The sequence below is a fragment of the Zonotrichia albicollis genome, chromosome 13, assembly GCF_047830755.1.
Source record: "Zonotrichia albicollis isolate bZonAlb1 chromosome 13, bZonAlb1.hap1, whole genome shotgun sequence".
Lineage (NCBI taxonomy): Eukaryota > Metazoa > Chordata > Aves > Passeriformes > Passerellidae > Zonotrichia > Zonotrichia albicollis.
In genome coordinates this window covers 20,949,693-20,970,732 of record NC_133831.1, presented here as the reverse complement: position 1 = coordinate 20,970,732, position 21,040 = coordinate 20,949,693, and the positions used below count along the sequence as shown (strand labels likewise).

The 21,040-nt window shown below is 45.4% G+C and overlaps 2 protein-coding genes across 4 annotated transcripts in view; one reads left to right on the top strand and one right to left on the bottom strand.

Annotated features, from left to right (window-relative positions):
- Positions 1-3,561: 3,561 nt before the first annotated feature.
- Positions 3,562-20,090, top strand: AKTIP (AKT interacting protein). 2 transcript variants are annotated; one of them, XM_074551223.1, is made up of 10 exons: positions 3,562-3,716; positions 7,793-7,908; positions 9,145-9,350; positions 10,845-10,909; positions 10,991-11,091; positions 12,286-12,374; positions 12,448-12,546; positions 12,776-12,883; positions 13,415-13,475; positions 15,928-20,090. In XM_074551223.1, the coding sequence occupies exons 2-10, from the start codon at positions 7,867-7,869 to the stop codon at positions 16,036-16,038; spliced, it is 882 nt and encodes a 293-aa protein (XP_074407324.1). In that variant the 5' UTR covers positions 3,562-3,716; positions 7,793-7,866; the 3' UTR covers positions 16,039-20,090. The 2 variants fall into 2 exon arrangements, with proteins under 2 accessions (XP_074407324.1, XP_014123832.2); XM_014268357.3 differs by lacking the exon at positions 3,562-3,716 and having other exon boundaries at positions 15,931-20,090.
- Positions 19,272-21,040, bottom strand: part of RBL2 (RB transcriptional corepressor like 2) — a 20,915-nt gene continuing 19,146 nt past the window's right edge. For both annotated transcript variants that reach the window (XM_014268353.3, XM_074551221.1), the window contains exon 22: positions 19,272-20,904. In XM_014268353.3, the coding sequence (XP_014123828.3) occupies positions 20,734-20,904 (171 nt within the window). In that variant the 3' untranslated portion in view covers positions 19,272-20,733. The remainder of the gene's footprint in view (positions 20,905-21,040) is intronic.

Sequence of the window (21,040 nt, the reverse complement as noted above, 5' to 3'; positions counted from 1 at the left end):
CAACACAGAATTTTCACCACAACAAAAAAGGAAACAAAATCTAAACTCTTTACTTGGATGCTTTTATTTTTACTTTGATAGCTTTATTAAGTGCTGATAGCATGTTCTTGTAGTGCAGACATCACACATTTTGCTTGAACTACAAAAAAAAGATGTTCAGGGTTTTAACTGTTTGTAATTCTGCTTTTTAGCTTTGAAAAGAAAAAAAATGCCATATTTCACCTCTGCATTGTAGGAAGAAAAAGTCATGTTAATATGAGTAAGTATTGAGTAAGGTTATGTAGGTTTGTGCGGTTATGTAGGTTATTTGTCAAAACTCTTTTATCAGCCTCCCCCTAGAGGCACTGGGGATTTCAGAGATGAGCAGGAGCTCGGAGCCCGAGTTTGTCCTGCAGCCCAGGCTGTGCTGCTGCCAGGACGGTTTCTGTCCCTCCACCTGCCCGAGCAGTGCCATGCGTGCTAGAGCAGCCGCAGGACACCATCTAGTGGTGCCGAGCCCGAGCTAATTACAGATTTATTTTATCCCTCCTCGCCTCTTTTTAGCTCAGATTCCTTCTCAGAACCACAGCCACCACAAGGGGAAATTCTGGTCCGTCCAGAACTATCCAGACTTCGCACACTGAACAATTCAGATCACATTGGCCATGCCCTAAACGATTCAGCCACAGCATCCTTCCTTCCTCCACAGAGGTACAGGAAGGTGCTGGGCAATTTTGGGGTTTGGATTATGGGTATGTATGGTTTTGGGGTATAAACATAGGTATTGTGGGAAAATTCCTTACAGTATTTAGAATTCTGGGGGAAACAGATACAGAGTATGTAAAAGCAGGGAAAAGGGTATCTAAAGGTTATTTAGACACGCATTAATCATACAACGTTGTACCACCCATAATAAAAGAAATCTTTCACAAGATAAATAATGTACAAAAAGCATTTTAGGCCTGATTAATCTCTTATACCGGTCAAAATAAAAAGATTTGGTAAGTAGAATTATTTGACATTTGGTATGACTAGGAAGGGAATGTAAAAAGGTTTTAAGAAAATTTATTAGACAAAGGCTTTTTTCTTGTCAGAATAGTTAGCAAAATAGGAAACTTTGGACTATAGTGGGATTTGGAGAATCAACAATGTTGAGTTCAAAGGCCTGATAAATATTCCTCACAATCCTTCATACCAAAGTCTAAATGTTATTCCCACTGTAATATAGTTTTGCACCATCCTGAGCACGTGCAGTCAACATCAAAATGTTGTTGAAGCCACACAATTTTGCAGGATAAGATCTATGACACCTGCAAAGCATTTAAGTGAGGATTTCAATACCACCTTTCATTCCTCAGCAAGAACAGCACCTGATACAGGCAAGACACTTTGAGGAATGGGTAGGTCTGAAAAGCCCAATGATGGAGGTAACCACATAAAAAAGATTTCTGGACACACAACCTTCAAAGCAGAGCTGGTGGGAAGAGATTTGGAGCAGGAAAAAGAAAATACATAGCAGGAAAGAGATGAAGAAAAAAAGCAGGTAACAAGTGACTGCTACTACTGCATGTAGCAGTGGAAGGCAGATAATTTAGGATATGAGCCTAAAGGGAAGTTGTGCAGCACTTCAGTGGTATGGGCAAAGAGCTTGCATTTGAAACACTGAAGAACAGGAAATTGCCAAAGGGTTTTAGAAACTTGAGACAGCGGTTTAGCCAGAATAATAACGTTATTAACTGACTGAAGACTTCAAAGTGGCATTTTGAGGACAGGGGGATAGGAGAAGGTTACAATAATTGAGACAAAGTGATAACCTTAGAATGGTATTTTTGCTCATAGCTAAGGAACAAAAATAAATCCACGCTACATGCATTGATTTTTAAAATTCTCTGTAATTTTTATATTTGAGATAGCATGGATTTTGTTGTCACCTTCCAAACCTTGACAAATTACTTCAGTTTTGGTATAGCACTTCTGTAATTGTTCTACTGGGCTCATAAAAAGTCTAATCACAAATAAAAGCTAACTCCTGAGGTTTGTTCTTTTTTCCTCCTTTTCTTCAGCAGATTTTAGAGGTATATTTTGTATGTATATCTTGTGTGTATATATTGTTAATATAAATTTACACTATGCGTGTATGTACCTGCTCAGCAATAGTATCAGAAGCTGGCATTATTAATTAAAATAGGAGCTTTAAAATATGCTAGCAAGTGTACTCTTGTGGCTAATAAGGGCAGAGGGATCCTGGAGTACATAGGAAGAGCATTGCCAGCAGCTCAGGGGTGATGCTGCCGCTCTCCTCAGCCCGGCTCGGGCACGTCTGGAGCACTGGGCAGCTCTGGGCTCCAGAGAGTCATGGAGATCGCAAGCGGCTCCATCCAACCAAGGTGACCAAGGGATGGGAGCCTCTCCTACCAGGAAAGGCTGAGGGGGCTGGGGCTGTTTGGGACCCTCAGCCCTGTCTGTGCTGTCTGCAGCGAGGGCTCTGAGCCCAGACCAGGCTCTGCTCCTGGGGCCCAGCAATGGGACAGAGGAAGGGGCAGGAATGGTGTCCAGGGAGTTCCACCTGGAGATGAGCAAGTCATGTTAATATCAGTAATTATCAAGTAAGGTTGTGGAGGTTTGTGTGGTTTGTGCAGGTTCTTTGCTGTGCAGGGCCCGAGCACGGAACAGCCTGGCCAGAGCCTGTGGAGTCTCCTTGCTGGAACATTCCAGAACTGTGTGGACACAGCCCTGTGCCTGTGCTCTGGGGAATTCTGCCTGACCAGGGAGGTTGGACCCGGGAACCCGTTGTGGTCCCTTCCAACCTGCAACATTCTGTGAGTCTGTGAGGGGAAAAAAACCACAAAACAATTAAATTGAAAATGTTTTTTAAATGTCCATTTAGTAGCCTGTGAGAGGAGTGACGAAAGTCCATGACTGGTTACGTCACCTCCAGTAGGAGGCTGGAGCTCTTGGCTCATACAGGCAGCGTTAGCTGCACAGCGTTGGAGAGGCAAGTGGATCCCTCAGGCACACACACACACACGGTGTTCACGGCGCTGCAGCGCTGTGCCACTGTTCCGCTGCCCCTCGCTGTCCGGTGCGGGAACGTGTCCCCACGGCTGTCCCGGATTGCATCGTCACAGCCCCGCCTTTCCTGCCCTCCCCTGGGCTTTCCCCAGCTGCCCGGCGACCGCCGTCCCGCTCCCTCAGCCCAACCCTCCTCCCTCAGCGGCCTCGCTAGGACCGGCGCTCGGACACGGGGCGGTGCCGGACGGGCCGCAGGCCCCGCCCCAGGCGGCCTCTCGGCCCCACCGGCCAATGGTGGGCGTCCCCTCGCGGCCCCCTGACCAATGAGAGCTGCTCTTTTCTCTAAGCTCCACCCCGCGGCGTATTCACCCTGCTGAGAGAGTGACAGGTGCACCCGCCCGGTCTCATTGGTCCGCCCGCCACAGACGGACAGGCTCTCGGGCCAATCGCCATGCGCGGGGTGGGGCCCGCATCTCCCGTCCCGCGCGGTGACGGAGCCGGGGCGGCCCCGGCGCGTCAGGGCCCGTCCCGCGCTCTGAGTGGCGGCTGCGGCCACGCCGCCCGCCCCGCAGGGCGGTACTGGCGGCGGCAGGAGCCCATTGGCCGCGGGGGGCGGCCCGGATGTGCGGCCCGAGGGGCGGGCGGTAAATGGGGCTGTGCCGGGGGTAGCGGGAGCGGCGGTGGTGGCGGCGGGCCTGGGCCGCGCGGGGAGCGGCGGAGCCTCAGTGAGTGAGCGCGAGGGGCCACAGCGCCGGCGCTGTCCGGGCGGAGCCTCCCGGGCGGAGCAGCGGTGGGGGGCGTGGGGGTCCGGTCCCCGCGGCACGGCACGGGAGGGCAGCGGGGCTGTTGTGTCGCTGAGGGCTGCGGGGTGTCCGCGCCCGCGGGGCCGTCACCTGCCGCCGGGAGGGGCCGGGCGGGCGCGGCCCGTTGGGGCTGCCCCGTGAGGGGGGCGAGCGGCGCCGCGGGCCCGGCGGCTGCCAGCGGGGCTCGGCCCGGCGCTGCCAGCGCTTTGCCCGACCCTCCCCGCCCTGCCAGCGGCTTGGCGCTACCGCACGGCCGCGGCCTCGGCGGGAAACACCCTGGGGCCCGCTCCGGCTTCACAGACTGCGCTTAACCTGCCGTGACCCCGGCTGACAGCTCCCGCTGGAGCGCCCTGCGCCGGGGACTCGGCCGGCCGGCACCCGTGTGTATCCCTTAGGCTGCTGTCTGAGAGCAGGTGTCGCTGGCGTAGGTTGCAGTTTCCTGGTGGCCTGAGCTGGTAGCAGCAGGTGCTGGTATGGAGCGTGTAACCCACCTGTGGAAGAAGAGTTGGCGAACAGGCTTGACTGGTCAGTGCTCCTGTTGGCCGCCAGCAGCGCTCCCGTGTTGTCCGGCACGTTAAGGTGTGGGTGAACGAGGCCTGGGGTCCAAAGGCGGTCAGGAGAGGCTGTGCTGGGGAGAAATGAGATCCAGGGTGAACTGACAGCAACGGTTTGTGGACAAGCACGTAACACTGTGTGTGCAGTATGCACTGTTCTCTGGGGCTCTGCTGAAGGAGCTCAGTTTGCTCTCAGATGTGGGAGTGGCTCTCTTTGATTTGTTGACGTTTCCAGAAAATCTTTAGAAGAGTGCTCTGTTCCAGGCAGATAAAGTTTTTTTTTTTCACATTGCTTTAGTGTTGTGTTTGATCAAATAACTCCTGTTGGTGAGAGGAGAAAAATATGGCACATACTACAACAGTGGGTAAAATGAGACCTTTTTTTTTTGTTGAGACTATCTAATGTAGAGAAAGAAAATTTGCAAAAGCAAAGAACTTAAATGTTATGATTTTGCTAGTGATAACTTCAGTTTTTTGAAGTCTTTTAGAGTGCTGATGAAGCATCCGATGACTTTACACTTGCTCTGACTGCTGCTGTGTATTGCATACCTGGAGAGGGTGGACATGAAGTTATGCCTGGCAGCAGGTGGCTTTTGGTCCCAGTGTGGTGCTGTGGATAACTTAAAAGGCCTTTGCAAGAAGCAATCTTTGAAGTTTGTTCAGTAGTTTTGACTTTGTCTAGTTGGTGTTTTACTGAAAGGAAAGCACTAGAGAAGAAGGTAGGTGTGGGAGGAGGACAGCTCAGGAGGGTTGCTGTTACTTGCTATTCTTAAAGCGGGAGAAATCAGTAGAATGCACTGGCACACTATTGAGCTCTTCTGGATGAGATCCTGTGAATGCTGACAGTGTGAAAGGAGAGAGAGGGGGATGGTTTTGAATGTTTTTATTCCTTTTCCATCAAATGAGGAGCCAGTATTGGGTTGTTTTGGGAGGCTGATGGTTTTAGTAGTTACAGCACTGGAAGATGCCATAATGGTGGGTGCCTTGGGGCAGGCACTGAGCCCTGGGTAGGTGTGAATACCTAAACTGCCTAGAAATTCCACTTAATGATATCAGAACTTGGCTCTCGTTTGTCTGCTGCAGACGTAGTTAGAAGAAGGATAGACAGTCAAATGTAAATTTGTTGTTACTTGGTTATTGTTTTTAATACTGATTTTCATCATTTCTGTGATCAGTGATGGGTGGTAAATTGCAAGGTGAAGGTACTGGAGAGCATAAGCAGTTGTGGATAAGTTTCCTTTAGAGCTAAGGTGTTCCACTTTCACTCTGTATAGGAGTCAGTGTGATTAGAAATAAACTTCTAAAACACCCTGGAAGGCTTCCTAAATGCCCCTCTTCTGGGAAACTTGTACTCTGAGGTTCTGAGTGCTCCACTGTGAACAGGATTTTAGCAGGTGTATGAGACTTTAACAATAAATTTAGGATGATACTGTGTATGACTTATAACTGGCAAGCAACTGGATAAAAGACAACCTGGAAGTTATTCTTTAGCTTAACTAAAGCTCAAATAATGTTTTATTAGCTCTTAATAGCATGTAAGTAGGCAAAGCTGGAAGTGTACTGAGATGCATAGCTGCTTCCTGAAGGGTGGATCTGGTGACTGAGCTGCATCCAACGTCAGTGGATAAGTTCCCTGTTTCCCTGGGAGTAGCTTGGGCTGCTTTTTACCTGCCTGCGTTGTTCTTTGTCCTGCTGACTCCTTTTCTCCTATCTTTAGTTCCAGGATAATGCAGCTTGTATTGCCTGGTTGTAAAAAACCTCCAGCCCAAACCAAACAGTCTGATCCCCCCTCAATCCCACAATCACTGCAGTTCCCAGCTGGTTGTGTTCCAGCCTGTCCCTCACTTGCAGCCCTTCTCCCTCTTGTCGGAGCGGGAGCTCAGGTGCTCTTTGTGCGTCAGTTCCTCCACCTCCGGAGTTTCCCCAGGAAACGTCTCCTGCCTGCCTGCCCTGTGCCTTCCTGCCTCACTCAGTCTGGCTGCCTGCATGGAACAGGCCTGTGGCACAGCCCTGTGGCATGGCTCTGCTTTCCGGGCCAGAGATGGGGAAAAGTGAAAACATCTTCTGCCTGCTCTCACAGGGCAGCAGCTGTGCTTGGACTTTCTCTCTCCAGTGGCTCAGAATGATGTGGAACTCTGGCTGCTGAACCTGTTGTATGTTGGAATGTTTGAGATGATTTTGCGTGGGGAAATTAATTATTTTTCATCACTTTTCTGAAAGGTGCTTGTGTTTTTTTTAATGGTTAGCTGCTGCATAGCCTAGAAGGCTATGATTTGATATTGATGTTTCTTTTAAATATTTAAAATTCTTAGACTTTCTTTGGATAAATTGTCTGAGTATGGTTTGTTTTGTTTGTGGGTGTTTTTTTGTTGGTTTTTTTTTTTTCTTTGGATAAAATTGGCATTTATTTTAATTTTAGGAAGATTTTGGTCATAATGTTTCAGTTTTCTCTATAAACTAATCACATCAATGCTAAACAGATGCTGCCTTGCTTACTGTAGTAAAAATGTAGTGTTAACCACAATAAAGACTTGTGCCACTGACTCTGTCTCTCTCTCACATCACTTTAGCTTTCTTGATCCATGCTGGGCAACTTTCTATTAAAGAAACTGAGTAAAGTGCCTCAAAACCTCAGGTGATGGCGCCAAAAATGGGAGGGTGAGAGAAGGAAGGAAAGTAGAACTGGAGAGAAACAGTTCTTGAACCAGGAATAGCAAGACTTAAAAAAGACAGAAAGAGAGGAAAGCAAGTACATAGACAGTAGATGACACTGAAACTCCAAATACTGCTGAAGTCCTTGTTATTGGGCCGCTGATCTAAAGAGCACTAAGCCTTAGTGCTAATAATGAAACCATTAAATAAGCCACAGAGAAACTTCTGTGTTCTGTGGCTTTGTCTGTTCCTGGTGGTGTTCCAATGCAGATGAAAACAAAATGACACATACATGAGGCAAACTCAGTGAAAGGATCATCTCTGTCACTGGGAATGACAGAGAATTTCTCTAACTGGGACACTTCAGAAATGTGCAAAGTCAAGAGTGTCTGTGAGGGACAGTTGTTAGCAGGGTCATGGTTCTGTCTGGTGCTGGACTGAAATGGGGAGGTGATAACTTTAATATTTGCCAGTGTAGAGGGTCTTCCTAAATTGTGCTGAGCCAAGAGATGACCCTTTTTTTTCCTTCTCATTGGCAAGATGAATATGGAATGCAGAATGTGGAGTCTTTTTCTAGCAGAAAGGAGGCAGAGATTCAGGTGCAAAAATAGACACATTATTCTTCTGGAGCACATGAGAGCTTTGGCATTTCTAACTCTTGTTGGTCTTACATACGTAAAGTTTTGTTGTGAAATTACAGAACGATAATGACTGCAGAATTAGATCTGAATTCTGTTTATATATTGAGTCTTATTTATCTGTTAAATGCCTGTTTGTTCTGTGTCCTTTTAGGGTACAGATCCAAAGGGCCTGAGGACCCCCCGAAGGCAGCAGGAAGTTGCAGCCCCTTGTTCGGCATTCGCGTTATGAACCCTTTCTGGAGCATGTCTACAGGTTCTGTGCGCAAGGTGTGCCCTGAGAGGATGCCAGGGAGGGTTGTCATGCTTGGGAGGGGTGCTGGGAAAAAACATCAGGTGATCTGCACATGGTGTTTTATTGTGCATTTATCCCCAGGGTTGTGATCACCTTCAATAAAAGTGTGAACTGGCTTTGAGCTGTGTTAGCTGGAATGTGCCTGTGCATAGTCTACTCCAGAATTTGTTGACTTTTTTTTATCTGGAGCATCTTTAAGTGGGAAATGTAAAATAAATTAGATCAAGTGGTGGAAACACTTTTTTCTTAAGCATTTTAGTGTCTTATGTAGAGCTTAGCCATAGCATGTGCAATGAGCTTTGACAAAACTGTGCCTCTGTAGTGCTGTTGCTGCTTGAGGTTGTAGCAGTAATGAAAACATAGGAGTTCTAGGGTTAATGACTTCCCAGGTGCTCAGTACTAGGGCAAATTATGTAACATTGATCATGAGTCCAGGTCTTAGGCCCTTCAAAACACCACAGCTTAAATCCTGCTTTAGTCACCACACACAGCCTAAGCACAAGTCTGTAGTCTGCACATCCATCCTGGCAATCTGTAGAATAATTTTGGGGTCTGTGAGTAGTACAGTGCTTGTTGGCAGTGGTTTGTTCTTTTCTTCCAAGAAAAGACAGCAAAGGCATGAAAAGGTTCCTGTAGTACAACTACTTAAACTTGGTGCAATTGCCAAGGGGTGATTCTTTCACTGTAGGAGTGAGCTATAGGATCAGTTCCAAGTGGAATGTCTTAAGCACAGGCAGGAAGGGAAATACATAAAACCTTGTTTTCATCTCAATTTTACTACACTACTTTAAAGAGTCTTTGAAGTCTGCAGTGTGAGGATGCTTGTCAGTAGAAATGATTTATCATGATGCACTGTGTGCTAGAAATAGATTGGCTTGTAAGCTGGTGTTATATACTGTCTGGTTTCAGGTTCTAAATAAATGTAAGCCTCCTTAAGCATTTGACCTAATCTGCAGATTTCCTATCCAGCATTGAATACTTTTGTAACTTGTAGGTTGTGTTCAGTTAAACAAAAGTCTATATAAAAATAAAATGCAAAGGGACACCCCTCCATGCCCTTCCTCAAGCATTAGGAAGAACCCCAAGACATGTTTCATTAGCCTAACTTGTAATTACCATCATTTGCTTTAGACCTGTGTTAAAATATGTTCATGTGTTAAATGTGCCTGAAATATGGTCTGGGATCTCATGGTTCTCCTTTGGTTTGGCAGAGATCTGAGGCTGAAGAGAAAACACTGAGTGGAGAGCTTCGAACCAGTCCCCTGCGAGGACCTGCCAAGAAGCAGCTGCCTTCCATCCCAAAGAACGCCGTGCCCATAACCAAGCCTGCTTCTCCTGCCCCCTCCTCCCAGCCCACCAATGGAACACATGCTTCCTATGGGCCTTTTTATTTGGAGTACTCACTACTTGCAGAATTGTAGGTTTTCACTTTTTTCATCTTTTTTAGGTCACTGGGCTTATGCTTCAGTGGGGAAAAAGCCCTGCAGGGGCCTAGTTCTTGCATGATGTCTGTTACAGTCCTTGAAGGCAGGAAAACATTGTCTGCAGAGTTCTTTTTCTGGAGCAGCAGCCTTGATCCCTTGAATCAGAAAGGGAGAAGAAAGATGAGATTTTCAGGGGTGCTTTTAGATGTCATTCTCTGAATTATTATTACATTTCTAAATCTTGAAGTAAGCACATTGTGAGTTTAGTTATCCTAATAGCTTTTTGGTCAGAAATACCAAGTATTTGAAAAAGTATTAAAATAGAAGCAAGCAGATGTCAGGTGGGAAGATGCTCATGAATATATGGTGCTACCAGTGGAGTTAGGATGTGGGACCTTCCTTCAGCTGACACATGAAACACTTGAACACTGCCTGATCCACTTGATCAGGGGGATGTTGGGAAGTCTGTATTCATTTCTGTGATATTTAATGTGGAACTTGTGAGGGAGGAGCTGCATTTCACCCATCTAGTGATTTGTAGGCTGCTGTGGGAGCATAACAATCTGTCTTGAGAACTTTCTAGTTATATAATGGTTAGTGCTACAGAGCTGAGTGGACTTCCTCTGTAATAGACATACTGGATTCCCAAGTATGTGGAGCCTTTTGGAATGAAATCCCTGGAGTCCTTATGCAACACTGAGTCTCAGTTCTTGTATTTAACTGTTAAATTGAAAGTGAGAACTCTCAAAACATTTATTTCTTTTTCAAGGAATCGACATTGCCTTTTTATTCAAGAAAGATACTTTCGTCTGAGTAAATATATTAGTACTATAATGCAAATTCATTATTGGGGAACTAATAACAAATACTAGGGAAATGGTAAGCAGAGAACTGTGTTAATGTTTTGCTTTAAGATTGTTGTTTATTTGTGCAAGCATGGGGAGTTTAATGAACTCTGCGCCAAGTAACTGGAAAACCTGTGAAGTTAATTTGGTTTTTTGTTTGTTCTGGCCATTGTCAGTGTAATTTTAGCTTGATCTGCAGCATAGTGTCATCTAAAACTGAAAAAAATACTTGTTTAAAATTGAGGTTGGAGTTTGATCACATTTCAGCAGCAACTACAATTGGCCATGAATCTGTGTTTAAAATTACTTAACTGAATTTCTTTTTCCTTCCTTACTTTGAGACTGGGGATTCAGTAAAACAGTGTAAATTGCTATACTGACATGTTAAATGCATCTACTAGCGGAAGAGTTTTTGTTCTTCTCTACTTGGTTTTCTCAGGAGGGAATAGTGTTCTCTGCTAGTAAATCTTTAGGTGAAGTGGTGCAAAAAACGGGAGGGAAAGAGTGAGATTTCACTATATTTGTCACCTCCTTCTGTGAGCAGCCTTGGGACCTGGGAGTGGAAGGAAGGCCTGTTGGGCTGTGGGTGCTGCATGCTGGGTTTGCTGGGTCAGTGGCTCTGAGAGCTCTCTCTGATTGCAGCACCTTGGTGGTGAAGCAGAAGCTGCCCGGTGTCTACGTGCAGCCCTCCTACCGATCGGCTCTGAGTGAGTTTAACTTCACTTTCAATTGTTTTCTGTATGTACATTTGGTAATTCCTTCACTCAAGCAAACTTTCTCCCTTGCAGTGTGGTTTGGTGTGATATTCATAAGGCATGGGCTCTATCAGGATGGTGTGTTCAAGTTCACTGTCTATATTCCTGATAATTACCCAGATGGAGACTGCCCGGTGAGTGGCTGTGTCTCGGCTTTTCCTTCTTTCCCGGTGGTGTAAGTGTAGCATTTTATTGAAGCTGATACACCAATTAGTTTCCCTTTTCCTTGAACTCATTTTGTTCACTTGACTGGGCTCATTGGCCGTGTCTTGTACGCATTTGCCAACCACTGTGGAGGAATTACATTACTCTGATTACTGAGACTGGTGTGGAGTGAACTTCCTGAGGTCAGATGCATTAGGGTGTTAAGTAATCAACCACTTCTTTCCCTCCACTCTTGATTTGCTACTTCCTCAGCAGGAACTTGAAACTGAAGCCCTTAGAGGTATCAGAATTCTGAGTAGTGATATAATGGAATGTAAAATCCAGACACCTGTGCTGTGCTTGCGATAATACTGCAGGATTTCTTGATTGTCTCTTCTAAATTACATTGAAACAAGGAACTAAAAATTTGAGGAGAACGTGGTGAAGCAAAGGGAGGAGGAGATAGGTAGTATGGTGTTATATTCCATCTCTGCTTTCTCTTTGGTGAAAGGGTTCCAAGTTATTAGACCAATTTTAAAATAAAAGAAATAATTTGTGGCAGTCAGACTCTTCAGAGCAGCTTACCCTCTTGGCCACACTTCTTTAAGAGGGAGATTTGAGGGCAGGTGCACACAACTGCTGTGTTGGGTAGCTGCCTGCTTGGTGTCAAGTTTTATGTAAAGCTCTCATCTTTAAAATAACAGAACTAGTAGGAAACCTTTCTCTTAAAACTCAGTTTTCTTTTGGAAAAACGTGTGAACACATTCATGAGCTGTACAGAGCTGAAGACACCAAGGTGTCACTGCTCAGTGAAGTGTGTAGGATAAAAAAAAGTATTGATTGTAGCTCAGGTATGTAAAAAGCTTTCAGTCACAAATAGCTAAACCAGAAAAACTCCTTTAATCTGTTCTTATCTGATATTACCTGTGTTGGCACTAGTGCCTGTGCAGTTAACTGGATTAGTTTCCTCATTTGGTGATAGCATGTCAGAGAGGACAGGACCCTGCATGTTACACAGGTGTGTTGGGTTACAGTTTCACAGCTGGGAGCAATCACTTGCAGTGGCTTTGTTTTAATACAGTAACAATCAAGTATTTGGAAGCAACAATTGACTGACCTTCACCCGGTGGTGTTGGCATTAGGATTGAAGTTGTCATAATGAATTTTCTTTTTTTCTAACACAGCGCTTGGTTTTTGACCTGCCTGTCTTCCACCCACTAGTGGACCCTTTGTCTGGTGAACTGGATGTGAAAAGAGCATTTGCAAAATGGAGGTTAGTGCTGACAATTTGATGGATAATTTGAGAAGTTTGTTCCATTCTTCATTGTGTGGTTTTTTTTTTTTAGGAGAAATCATAACCACATATGGCAAGTGTTGATGTACGCCCGCAGAGTCTTCTACAAGATTGACACAACCAGTCCTCTGAACCCTGAGGCTGCAGTGCTGTGAGTGTCTTCCATGTGTATGGGCATGGCCTCTTAAGAGGTTTTAGCATAAAAAAATATTCTGTTTTTTTGCAGAAACAAAAGGTTTGTAAGATTCTGTCCACTCGTGGTCTCTGCCTCCAGGCTTGGTTGTGTTAGGAGCTCAAGTGAGGGTTTGCCAAGTCAGTGCTTCTGGAGCAAACTTGTGGCTCCTTGCAGTTACTTAACATTACTTACTTCTGTCTTGCAGGTATGAAAAGGATGTTCAGCTGTTCAAAAGTAAAGTGGTAGACAGTGTCAAACTATGCAGTAGTCATTTATTTGATCAGCCCAAAATAGAGGACCCCTATGCAATCATGTGAGTACTCTGAGCGAATTCACTCTGTCCTAAAGTTTTGAGAGCAAGTTTTGGTGTAGTTGCTGATGGCAGGCTTTGTCTGTCAGGCTAACTGACCTGCTTGTGTTATAGAAAAAAAATCCCCAAACAAACATCAGAACAAACAAAAAGCCCTTAAACATCCACCTCCCTCAAGCAGAAATGCCCATGAATTAATATTGCTTTCTGGCTTTCCTGAGCTCAGTTTGCACGACTGTAGCTTTGCATCCTAAAGCTTGGATGCATGAGGGATGGAATAGTCAGCTTCATGGTGAATATGAATATTTTTTTCATCTCACATGATTTTCCAGTTGTCAGAAATTAAAATCAAAACATTTATTGTTGAAAAGATCCATGACAATATGAATTTAGTTCTTAATTATATGTTTTAACACCACTTGTAATTTACTTAAATTTCAATGAACTAAACAAAGGAAAATCGCTGCTTTCTGCTCTCTCTCTGCTGTGGTGTGCCTGAATGCCAAGTAAGAGTCAACTGTGCTTTTCCCATAGTTTTTCTCCATGGAATCCAGCTATACATGATGAAGCTAGAGAGAAGATGTTGACACAGAAGGTACGTGCAAAGTTCACATTCTCACCCTAGGAAGGGTTTATTGCCTGATAGAGGAAGAAAGATTCTCTGTCTCTGTACTGGAGAGACCTTTTCCCATCCCTCTTTTGGCTCAGCAGGAATGCTGGAGCTGCTGTGGTCTCCTAACGAGGCAGTTATGTCACTGCTCTAACTTCAGTGTGTTGAGTAATTAGTCACTTAGCCAGAAAGCTTTGTTAGTACAACTCTTGGCACAGAACAGATTTTTTTCTTGATTGTTTATGGGTGGAAGGGTTGAAGAGATTCACTGGCAGCCTGTTGGCTTGTCCTGCACTTGTCATGACTGTTACCATTACTCATTTCATTACCTGACAATCCCCAGCTGCTTTGTTTTCTTCTGTTGAGATCTTTCATTACTGAATCAAAGCTTCAGCACTTTCTTCTCCTCGCAAAGTTTCTGAAGCAGCACAAGCACAGTCTCTTGCTCTAATGCTGCAGATTTCTGATGAGGCAACACCAGTTCACCAAAAGGTGCTGGGAGTTCCTTCCGTCACAGAGTGCTCTTTCTGACAGAGTAGAATGTGTTGGCTCATAGAGCTTTCACCTGATGGGATGCAAGGGATTCAGACTGTTCATGTGTTTTGTTTTCTTAATTACTGCTTTGCACTTGACAAGCACACAGCAATTCAGAGTCTGTACTGAGTGGCCTGACAGGTCAATCCACTTGTGGTACAAAGGGATTCTGAAACAGTGGCTGCTGTCCTGGCTGGACTGGCAAGGAAATGCACTTGGGATGTTTTGGTTACTGACTTGGCCTAGAGCTGTGTTATGGTTTGCTGGGGTTTTGGGTAATGAATTTTTTTTTTGTCAGTTTGAACTTGTCTTCCACACTTCATGCTTTATCTCATGTTCTTGCATGTTTTCTGGCATGAATGAGGTCTTTTAATTGATCTTAATACAACACACTGCCTGAGCTCAGTGTGGCAGTACTCCCAGCTGCCAGAGTCACATTAGAGCCTCAGAGCACACAGGACAATATTTTGTCAAGATTGACTTCTTGATGTTCACAGAAAACTTGAGAAATACTTTTGATACTTCTTTTTCTCATCCCTTTCTCCTTCATTCTTCACCTCCTTCTTATCCTTAAATCAAAGACAAAAAATAGGTCAGAATGCTTGAAATGGAAGGAGTCTGATATTGTCTCAGAGACTGATAGCTAGCAGTGACCTTGCTTTTGTCCTGTTTTCTTTGGTGATGCCTGTTGATTTATTTTTAGCTGAAAACAAACATCTTCAGTAACTACTGCATGCTCAGTACTGTGTTGCTCCAGTTGTTTGATAGGAATGGCCCAGCTTCTGTGCTGTAGATGTGTCCCAAAATGTCAGTGTAGCTGAGAGTGTTCCTTGTAAAAACAAGTTCCCAAATCTTCCTACAGCCCTGAGTTCTGTTCCTTGGGTAACAGCTGGGCCCTTCAGGAGGGGCAGGGATGTCCCAGTTCCCTGCTGAGCACTGGGCTTTTGCAAGGTGTGTCAGGCTGAACTCCTCCCTCTTGCTTGCTGCTGTCCAGCGTGTTATGGCAGCTCTGTCACACGCTGCCACCTTTGGCACAAAGCATGGGGAGGGGCAGAAGTGCAGGTTCTCTCTTCCTGCTGCATTCATTTGCTTTGTCAGGTAAAAGACTTCCCATGTTACAACCAAGTCTGCTCATGCACTTTTCACTTTCTGCAGCTCAGCACACCATTCCAGGTTTGGTGTTAAAATAATCCTGCAAGCTCTTCTGCTGCTTTGGCCAGCTAGAGGAGATGTCTAATTTACTCATCTCTAACTGCTTTGAATCTACAGATGCTCCAAGTTGTATCTTTTTTCTTCAATTTCTACCTTTGGTTTTTTTGTCTTCTAAATTGCAATAGTGAGTTTCAAGTGTTTGTTGCACTGTTGGGTAATAGTTACTGTCAAGCATTTAACTGTGACAAATGCGCAGAGAAGGGAAGGACAGGACCATCCTTGGAAAGCATTAGGAAACTCCCATGTTAAGCAAAGGCATTAATTGCTACTTTGGCACAGTAATTTGGGTTCCCAACCACCTGTGGGGTGCAGGGTTCCTCCCCAGCACACCCAGCATTGCCAGCCAGAACAGCAGGAGCAGTGCTGGGGCAGGTTTGGATTGACATTTCTTTCTGTAGAACCAAAAACGTGCTGAGGAGCAGTGCAGTGCTGGGGCCTCCCAGCAAAAGGAGTGTCCTGGAGTCTTTATGGCGGGAGAGGGCAGCTGTACCCAATCCTTACAACTCCTCTGTTGTCAGGCTGGTTCTGCAGATGCTACACATGTTCCTAGACATTAAACCAGTGGCCATCTTACTATTCCTCTTTGAAGAGAGGAAATGGTGCTTGTACTTGCTAAGGGTGAAACAGATGGAGGGGGAGCTGAGGGTGTTTGGCTATGTTAGAGTTGTAACTTGAGCTTTGTTTTCCCCAGAAGAAGCCGGAGGATCAGCACTGCAAAAGCATGCACGTCTCTGGCCTGTCCTGGGTGAAGCCTGGCTCAGTGCAGCCCTTCAGCAAAGAAGAGAAGACAATGCCCACTTAGCTGTGCTGGACACTGGTGCACACAACACTTTCTGGGGGTGGAGGGAATGTAACGGAGGGAGAAACAGCAAAGAGCAGTTTCCTTCTTGACTACAAGAAAAAACCCGACTGGTAGCAGTGACTGCAGTAAACCTGTTCAATGGATTGCTGACTCTTCATGTTTTACATATGCATTAGGTTTTAAAGGCTTGCCTGGAGTTTGGAAGTCTCTCTTGAACACTACAGTACTTCTACCTGAAGACTGTCTAGGGTGGGTAATTCCTCAGGGCTCTGAAATGCCTGGAGGTTTTGGGTTGGTTTTTAAGCTTTTATTTTTTCCCTCCAGGAATAGCAATTTTTTAAGAAGAATCTTAAATCACTGGCGGAAATACTAGTATGGGAAATACGATGCCAGAGTTAAGCTGTGTTATGTAAACTAATATAGCAGAGTTAAACACTATATTTAATGGTTTTAAATACTTTTGGTTTCTATTGTAAATATGTTAGGATTTGAAATTGTAAATAGACGGTTCATTGACTCCATTTAGCACTTTCCAGAAGTAAAGCTGGGGATGATGTATGATGTATTATTGATTTGTAAATGGATACTGTCACTAAAGCACACATTAGTCTGGCAGGGTGAAAGCAGAATGTCAGGCTTGTTAGACTTTTTAGAACAGAAACACTAAAATCAAAGCTTTTAATGGTTGTGTCTTGAGCTAATAAAATCTTAGAGGGTTTTAGGTTCCCTAGGTATCTAGGGGATTTCTTAGGATAGTTGACTGATGTGTGTTAATAGTGACAAAATAAAAAGAAACTGTGCTCTAGCTTTTGTCCCTGTTAGTCTGTGCTGTGGACTCTTACTGAAGAGTGGGAGCCCCTGGCTCTTGTCTGCATGGCTGTTTGTGGTGCTCATGGGATGCCAGGAGCAGCTCCAAAGCTCAAGTGGGCTTGGGACAGACTCTTCCTAATGTCACAGCCTGGTGTGATGCCTTTTCCTGCCTCCCAGGAGTGTCCAATCAGAACCTGTAGTGCTGACCCCTTGGAGCTGGGCTGCTTTTCCTTTGACTCCCTCTGCTTGTACTGGTGGCATTGGTGCAGCCAGCTGCCTTGGAACAGCCTGTGGTGACTGGGGGTGTTTCAGGAGGGTGGGCAGTGCTGTGGTGTTTGTGTGCAGTTCTTTTGTGTGCTGTTTTTATCTGACAGTTAAATTCACTTGTCATTTGCAACATGTTCTATTTGGGAACAACTCCTTGGCTTCTAAGGAAATAGACAGAGACTTTTCCATGTAGTGTCATACACTCAGTGAAAGGAAAACCAGATGGCTTTGTGGCACTTGGCTCTTGTCAGTGTTCTGAGTGGCATTAATGTCCCAATGGCCTCAGTATTCTGGACACTTGGCAGGTTGTGAGGAATTGAAGGTGCCTCAGAATTGCCATGTGCCTGATCAGATTTGCTGCAGAGGACAGGAATGGAGGAACTGATGTGAAGGTGAGTTTGTGTTTTTGTGTTGCCTGGAAGAACGCTGCTGTGTGCCTTCCAAGGAAAGGATGTGGGGAAAGTTTGAGGTTCATGTATTGATGTATTGGCCTGGAGTGTTGCCACTGAAGTAGTGTCAAATGAGTTCTGTTGCTGCTATTCTTTTTTTTTCTTTTTTTTTTTTCAGGAAGGCTGAAACTGAAATGCTTCAGATTTATCATGGGCAAGGTTTTAGTTGAAGGACTCCTGGTGTGATCAGATGATGGGGCTGCCTTGTGCTGAGCACATGAACTGCTAGGGCAGGAGCTAAAGCAGGCTGTGACCATTCCCCTTTATTCAGGTTTATGATTGCTCAGAAGGCTCTGTTATAAATCACTGACTTGCACATTGCCTAAGCCACGAAGGTGAAGGACTGGCAGGAAGTTAAATCCCTTCTCATGCTGGGCAGGTTTTTGGGCAGCCCCAGCTGGCCAGGGAGCAGCACAGCTGGCAGGAGCAGTGCCCAGGAGCAGTGCCAGGGTAATGCTGGCAAGGTGATGGTTTGTGGGGTAACTTTGGTTTCTCTCAGCTGTCCCAGACCCTGCAGGGCTGCTCACCAGGTTGGGTTGCTCCAAGTCAAAATGAGCTAACAGCAGTTTGTTGAGAATAATTTTATTTATTTAGAGAATGTAGAATTTTGCTTGGTTTACAATTAATAATCTGAAAAATTACTCTTTTTTAACTGGGAAAGGGGAGACAATGCTGGGTACTTTTGTAATCAGATTTGTGTATTAAAAGTTGTTCCAGGAGCAAGCCAGGTGAATGAGTACTGAAACAGTGCCATGGGCATCAAATCCTTTTCTCCTGCATTGTGCTGTTTTTCTTAGAACAGGTACATAATTTGATGAAAGAGTAAGGTCTGGCCAATACTTTGATAAGGGGATGTTTCTGAGTATCCTCTTTGAAATTCTGCACTTTCTAAAGAACATTCCCAAGGGATCTGTAAGTTACACCACTGGAGTTTCCTGCTGAGTTTGGAGTTGGATTCCAACCAAACTGTTCTAAGTCATGAAAGAAATTATTTGAAGCCACTTCAGATTTATTTTAGTTTATGCTTTTTTTTTTCCTTTGGAGTTTTTTGGGGTTTTTTTTTAGCATTTTCTTCAAAGTAGAAACTGCAAGTTCTATCTTTATTATTAGTTACAGCTGAGGGTAACTTAACTTGTTTTCAGACAGGGACAGGAACAGCAGTTGATGAAATAGTCTCAGGCTCCCAAGGTATAAAAAGGCAGAGGACAACCAGTGCATCTGTAGCTGTACAAACACAGCAGCAGCCAGTGCTGGTCAGAGCTGTTCTCACCCACCTGAGCATGTTCAGAACTGCCCTCAGTGGGAGTGTGAGTACCCAGCCCTCAGGAGATGATTCTGCTGTCCCTGGCTGCGTGAGAGCTTGTGTGAAAAGCTCCTGCAGGGAGGGCAGGTTGTTCTGGAGCCCCCCAGTGCTGTGCAGTGAGGCAGCCACCCTCCTCTTCCTCCTCCTCCTCCTGCTCTGCCAAGGGAGCAGCAGCTGGAGCTGGGCATTCCCTGGCACTGCTGGCACTGCCTGGTGCCTTCTGCTGGAGCAGCCATGGAACAACCACAGTGACTAAACCAGGACAGGAGTGAATCCTTTCCCTTGTGCTGTGACCAAGATGTGATCATTTATTTATTTTGAAACCTTTAACTGCAGTGAACAACTGAAGTCCTTGCTGCAGACTTTCTAGCTTTGCACATACAATGCTTTTCACACACAAACAGGAGAGTCTATAAAGTCTTTATTGAAAAATACAATTGCAATATTTTCATACAAAGTGAAGTTAATGGAACATAGTAACAAGAATTGTCTGACACTTCCATAAATATTTATACAGAAACATCTACACAACTTCTGGACTTCAGCTTTTGTTATGCAGGTAAGAAAAACATGTTTTTATTTTACTTTAGCTGAATTTATAGTGGAGTTAAGTCTTATATTTTCCTATTCTTCAGATGGACAGGAATGACTGAAAACAGAGTTTTAGCTTTTGCTTCCTCAGAAAGCCTTCTGGAACCTGAGTGTGGCACATTTCACATGAAGAACCCTCCCCAGCAGAGGACTGGCCTCCTGTACTGTGGGAGAGGGCTGATGCTTTCCTAACAAGTCTGGTATTTTGGAACTATTTTAAATGAGAACAAGTGCTAAGTTGATGTGCAGCACCTGCTGATTGTGGTAGGAGGGGAGGGATTTCTCCCAGGCAGCTTGGTTTAGGCCTTTTACAAAAACCAAAACACAAATCCAAACTGCCAAGCCCTGTCCTTGAACACCAACAGAATATATCTGAATGTGTTTTAGGAGGTGGGCACCAGGTTCCTGCTGCTGAGTGAGCAAGGGCTACAGTGCCTGACTATCAAGAAAAGCAACAAGCATATAAAATTCCTTGAAAAGAGCACACATCCCTGGCTTCCTGCATTCATTGCTGCATATGCACTGAGTTACAATGAATGCTTAATGCCATTTGCTGAGGAGGAGCAATGGGATGTCAGATTGAAATAAATACAAAAGTCAAATTGTTTCAGTACAGAAAGACAGCTGAAGTCGGCCTTTGCAAAAAATATTCACATTTAGAAAGTGCCATTGCAAATATACAGCAAAATTCCTCTGCTTTAAACATGATGCTTCACAGCCCCATCCCAAGTGTCACCTTGGGAACGTGAGTTTGCTCTCAAACATTGCACAGCTCCAACCAACACAATCCCCTCCCTTGGTACAGCAAAGGGCCACACATTAAACAAAGCTCAAGGCCGTGCTGCTTCTCAAAGGTCCATGGAACATCCTGAATCTGGACAGAGTCCATCCATCCACCCAGCTTCCTGCAGGGCTCAGAATGCGCCCCTTGTCCCTTTGCAAGAAGAACTGGCCTGTGTGAGGATGTTACTCCTAAGCTGTTGGTCTGTGAGGGGTTAGTGAGGAACCCTGACACTGGCTGTGGGTACCTTGGGGCAGGGTCCGTGCTGAGGCCCCTGGACCTGTCTGGCCCCAGCTGACAGGGGTGAAGCACTGGCTAGAGCAAAGCAAAGCTGTGAATACCTGCTGCAAGGTCCACAGCTGCGGTAGGGATGGTTCTCCAGGGCCTGGGGCTGTGCTGCAGGTCTGAGGTGGATCCTGCCTGTCCCCAGAGCTGTCCCCCCTCCTGCCCTGGCCCAGGCCCAGCACAGTCAGGGAGGGAGGAGCTGTGCAGGCTCAGTGGGACCCTCGGTCATTTGCTACATCCTGGAGTCGTCTCAGCAGAGCCGTGTGATTCTCCTGGCAGATCCGCTTGGCCGGGGCTTCAGCTCCATCCTCCAGGAGGATCCCTCTCTTCTTTGTGGGTGTTTCTCCAGTTCTAACCATGCTGTTGATTTCCTTTAGCCTCTGCAGGGAGGAGGGGGCAAAAGAAGGATCAGCTCTCACTATTTTGTGACTGCCCCAATGGGATGTTAGGCACAGTGCAGTAGGACTGGACAGGCTCTTTTGTGGAAATCTGTACTGTACCAAGGTATTGTCTGCA

Coding starts and splice junctions, on each gene's coding strand:
- AKTIP (XM_074551223.1), top strand. CDS start 7,867: ATGAACCCTTTCTGGAGCATGTCTACAGGTTCTGTGCGCAAG. Junction 11,092..12,285: donor ACCCAGATGGAGACTGCCCG/GTGAGTGGCTGT, acceptor TTTCTAACACAG/CGCTTGGTTTTTGACCTGCC. Junction 12,884..13,414: donor GAGGACCCCTATGCAATCAT/GTGAGTACTCTG, acceptor CTTTTCCCATAG/TTTTTCTCCATGGAATCCAG.